At 47.2% G+C, this 5,000-nt stretch overlaps 1 protein-coding gene across 3 annotated transcripts in view; it reads left to right on the top strand.

The window, feature by feature from the left end:
• The window catches only part of dgkzb (diacylglycerol kinase, zeta b), a 73,377-nt gene that overhangs the window by 54,503 nt on the left and 13,874 nt on the right, over nucleotides 1–5,000 (top strand). For all 3 annotated transcript variants that reach the window (XM_063196448.1, XM_063196447.1, XM_063196449.1), the window contains exons 20-23: nucleotides 59–258; nucleotides 1,146–1,246; nucleotides 1,802–1,881; nucleotides 2,077–2,146. In XM_063196448.1, the coding sequence (XP_063052518.1) occupies nucleotides 59–258; nucleotides 1,146–1,246; nucleotides 1,802–1,881; nucleotides 2,077–2,146 (451 nt within the window). The remainder of the gene's footprint in view (nucleotides 1–58; nucleotides 259–1,145; nucleotides 1,247–1,801; nucleotides 1,882–2,076; nucleotides 2,147–5,000) is intronic.

Raw genomic sequence — 5,000 nt, 5'->3', positions numbered from 1 at the left:
AGACTGATAACTAACTCACTGAAAACTCTCTCTTCATCTCTCTCTCTGTGTCTCCTAGGCAACTCTCCAGGTGGGCGGGCATGGTGAGCGCCTGTGCCAGTGTCGCGCGGCCATCCTGACCACCAGTAAGCCCATTCCCATGCAGGTGGACGGGGAGCCCTGCCGACTGGCGCCATCCACCATCCACATCACCCTCCGCAACCAGGCCAACATGCTGCAGAAGGCCAAGCGGAGGATATCACTGCCACAGCTCAACGAGTGAGTTGAATACAGTCACATAGACATGATGCGCAGCGCACACACGCAAAGTATAGCCCCCTGGAACCAAGCTAACATGCTACAGTTGGCCAAGAGCACATTATCACTCAACGAGTGAGTCAGACATAGTCAGGGCCACTGCTAGGCATAAGCAGAGTAAGCAGAGCGCTTAGGGCCTGAACCACTTTGCCCCCTAAATTGGGGCCTCCTAAATTGAGACTGACTAAAAAACGTGTTATTATTATTATTAGATTATAAGGGGGCCTCCCGACCAGTTATGCTTAGAGCCACCAAAACCTTAGCAGTGGCCCTGGACATAGTGTACATATACGGTATATATAATATATATACTACATTACATTACACACACTTCATACCAGGGGTGAGGAACCTTTTTCATTCGAAGGGCCAATTCAAATTTTAGAAAGTCCTCCAAGTGCCATACTATGAACACAAACCAGGATTTCCCTCTGCACTTCAGGCCTATATTAAATGCGACCACCTTTACCCCACCTTCACTAGGTCCTCTAAAAATGTAACTTATTTGTATTGCAAATTGAATTTCTGAGATTGCTTTACAAAACATGTCACATTTTATGTGAAACTGCATAATATTTTGTCGGGGCCGGATACGGCGTCCTCACGGGCCGTAAATGGCCTACGGGCCATAGGTTCCCCACCCCTGCTACACACATGACATCACATGCGTGTGTGCTTGTGTGTGTGTGTGTGTGTGTGTGTGTGTGTGTGTGTGTGTGTGTGTGTGTGTGTGTGTGTGTGTGTGTGTGTGTGTGTGTGTGTGTGTGTGTGTGTGTGTGTGCGTTTGTGCGTGTGTGCGTGTGTGTGTGTGTGTGTGTGTAACACTGTCCTACCTCTCCCCTATGCAGCCAACATCCCATCCCTGAGTCCATGCAGATCCAGGTGCGGCGCATCAGCATGCTGGACTATGAGGCCCTGCACTACGACAAGGACCAGCTGAAGCAAGCCTGTAAGTGTCTGTGTGTGTGTGTGTTTGTGTGGGAGTCCAAGGGAAAGAAATTTGTGTTGAAGTGCGCGCGTGTGTGTGTGTGTGTGTGTGTGTGTGTGTGTGTGTGTGTGTGTGTGTGTGTGTGTGTGTGTGTGTGTGTGTGTGTGTGTGCGTGCGTGCGTGTGTGTGTGTGTGTGTGTGTGTGCATGTGTACGTGTGTGTGCATGTGTACGTGTACGTGTACATGTACGCGTATGTACTGTATGTGTGTGTACTTTATGTACTGTACGTATGTGTGTGTGCGTATGTGCGTGTGTACCTACGTATGTGTTTGAGTGTGCATGTGTACGTGCATGTACTGTGTGTGTGTGTGTGTGTGTGTGGGTGTGTGTGTGTGTGTGTATGAATATGTACTGTTTGTGTATGTGTTTGAGTGTGCATGTGTACGTGCATGTACTGTGTGTGTGTGTGTGTGTGTGTGTGTGTGTGTGTGTGTGTGTGTGTGTCTGTGTCTGTGTCTGTGTGTGTCCGTGTGTGTGAGAGAGCCACATTTGAGTCCTCCTCTGCCCTTTGCAGCGGTCCCCATGGGCGTCATCACTGTACCTGGAGACTGCGACCTGGAGGTCTGTCGCTCCCACATAGACAACCTGCAGGAGGTACACACACACACACACACACACACACACACACACACACACACACACACACACACACACACACACACACACACACACACACACACACACACACACACACACACACACACACACACACAGTCACAAATCGAAAGATTTGATAACGCTGGTGTGCTCTCGTTGATTTGTATCTTCAATTCCTCTGTTGTCCTGCAGGGGGCAGACGGCATGCAGTCAGACACACTGCTCTCCCAGAAGCTCTCCCCTAAATGGTGCTTCCTGGACTGTAAGTAATCAGTTGCAGCATATAAGTAACAAACCACCTCTTCACGGCCTTCTTACTGAAGCCGTAAAAGCAAGATAGACTTAAAGGTGACAACACACCAAAGGTCACTGGTGAACAGGGAAGCGGGGGGCAGGGGAGGGGGCACTCGCCCCGGGCCCAGGGAGAGAGGAGGCCCGAATGTGGGTCCTCATTACATTACATTACATTGGGTCCTCATTGGGGGCCTGGGGGGCCTTTCAGATGATTTTGTCTTGGGGACAAAGGGGTCACTTGTCTCGGTCCTACTTACAGTGTTTGTAGGTTTGGGGCCCTTTCAAATGACTTTGTCCTGGGCCTGGCTGAAGCAGCGCTGGCAGTGAGCAGTAGGACCACACGGTACCTGAGGGCGGATGCTCTCGGAAGAAGCTAAAATTCAGACGAGGAGCAATGTTGGGTCACCCAGAGATGCCTTCGGGGGCTTTATGGCCTAGATAAGCATCTGTGCTCTCATAGGTTACCACAGTATCTGTGCCAATCCAGGACAGCCATGTCATTCCAGGGCTGTGTTTCCCTAACTCTGTTAAGTTGTACTTAAGCTTAAGTAGTACGAGGAGTAATATGAGGTGCCCCTTTGACAATATATCAGAAATAGGTCACACATCACCACTAAAAGTTTGTACATACACTATTTTACCTCGCATATGCACATTGTGCAAGCATTTTATTTGCATATGGGAAAAGAAAAATATTGTGTGTAGGTCTATACAATTGTGTAAGGGATAACGGCCGACGAGGTGACCGGTTACACAAAGTTAATGGCGAGGTGGCGGCTCAGAACTAGAACTAGAATCTTCCTTTAGTATGCCGACGTTGTGATTATTTAATTTTCTGTCGACTATGTGCATGGTTTCCTTAGATACCGTTGGCATTACAAGCGAAGATTCTATGCTCGTCTAACTTAGTCGCATGCGTGACGTGTGACCGGTTCTACGGGATTAATGGCCACCCCATCAGCCAATCAGAAAAGAGAATTCCGTTGTGTAGGCAGATAATGTATGTATAAACTATTAGTGATGTGATACTGTATATTGTCTAGGGGGTACCTCATTCTTATGCTTAGGCTTAAGTACTACTTTTTGGGAAACGCAGCCCAGGCAGTTACTTCAGCTTGTCTGTGACCATAGATATGAACACCAGATGCCATGTTCAGCCATGTTTTGGCGTGGATTACACCTGGGCACTGCCTTCTTTGCCCAGTCTATTGATATTTTCCATAGATTGAAAGGCTCTTCAGAGGGGGGAATAAATGTACTGCAATGAATATGCTTCTTAGATTATCCTAAAACAAAAACAAAATGAATCCATACAATGGTGGAATTAGATGTGGTTGCACTACCTACTTGGCGTGTGCTACTACTTGTATGAAAAAAAAATCATTGACCCATGTGTCTCTAGAGAGTGGATCCCGCACCAGTCTTCACATGAAAGTGAAAGTGAAAGCCCACCCGGGAAACTCAAACTCCCCTTGTCATTGTGATACAGCATTGCACAGCACACAATTGAATGTTGCACACAACAAAATTGCATGTATGCCTCACCCGTGCAAGGGGGCAGCCCTCAATGTCTCCCGAAAGAGAGCAGTGCGGTGGGGCGGTACCATGCTCAGGGTACCTCAGTCATGGAGGAGGATGGGGGAAAGCACAGGTTAATTACTCCCCCCACCAACCTAGCAGGACGGGAGTCAAACCGGCAACCTTTGGGCTACAAGTCTGACGCCCTAACCGCTTACCCATGACTACCCTTGACAAATGTGTCCCATGTAAAGGTGCTTCTGTTACAGCAGTGGGTCCCAATCTTTTTCAGCAGGCCCACCCTTGTCCGCAACCCCATTTCAGTATCTCCGCAACATATTTGGGGGTCCCGACCCCCAGTTTGGGAACCTATGTGCTACAGTAACAGCAGAGATCTTCAAGTCTACATTATATTCCTCCCTCTGTACTGTCTCTGCTAGCAGTACTTTGAAACATACATGACCTAATACTTTGTGTATTGTGTTATTATTACCTCCGCCAAAGAGGTTATGTGATTGTGTGTACATTCGTTTCTATGTTTGTATGTTTGTATGTTTGCGTTGCGCATGTGTTTCTGTCCACCAGAGGGCGGAGGTGCGCTCTCTGAGCGCTTGTTTAGTTATTATTACATATAAATGCACTGAAGGAGAATCCAGTGTCGTTGCTGTAGTTTTTAGGATCATTTGGTCATTGTGACATGATGCAGCACAAGCACACAGTGAAGTGCACACAACAAAATTCCAGTGATGCCTAACTCAGTGCAGGGAGGGGGGGCAGCCGGACTGGCGCCTCAGGGGAGCCTGCTCAGCTCACACAGTCTACCTTAGTCATGAGGGAGGATAGGAGAGAGCTGGAGATTCACTAACCCCATCCAATTGGCACTGAACATCTGGAATCAAACCAAACCCCGAGTACTCCTTCACTGCCTTCACGATTGCTCTTTAGTTACTACACAATAGTACATATTGCCACTTGTGTTTTCACATATTGCTTCACTGCCTTCACGATTGTTCTTTAGTTACTACACAATTGTGCATATTGCCACTTGTGTTTTCACATATTGCATTTCATATTGATCTTGTATTTAAGGAAAACATTAAACTTATATGCAATAAGAAAATGAGTTTATTTTGACATCTATTTATCATGTAATACCTACTTATGTTTCGATATACAGTGTATCCTCTTAATGCCCGGCGTACCTCCTCAGACATTGAAAGTTAACTACTATAGTACTACACTACTATGGCAGTGCACGGGGCCTTTAGTAATACATTACGACTTGGTCATTGCCATTCTGGTAA

Source organism: Engraulis encrasicolus, chromosome 4 (assembly GCF_034702125.1).
Source record: "Engraulis encrasicolus isolate BLACKSEA-1 chromosome 4, IST_EnEncr_1.0, whole genome shotgun sequence".
In the NCBI taxonomy this organism is placed as follows: Eukaryota; Metazoa; Chordata; class Actinopteri; order Clupeiformes; family Engraulidae; genus Engraulis; species Engraulis encrasicolus.
Note: the sequence above shows the minus strand (reverse complement) of the source record. Positions and strands in the feature narration are given on the sequence as shown.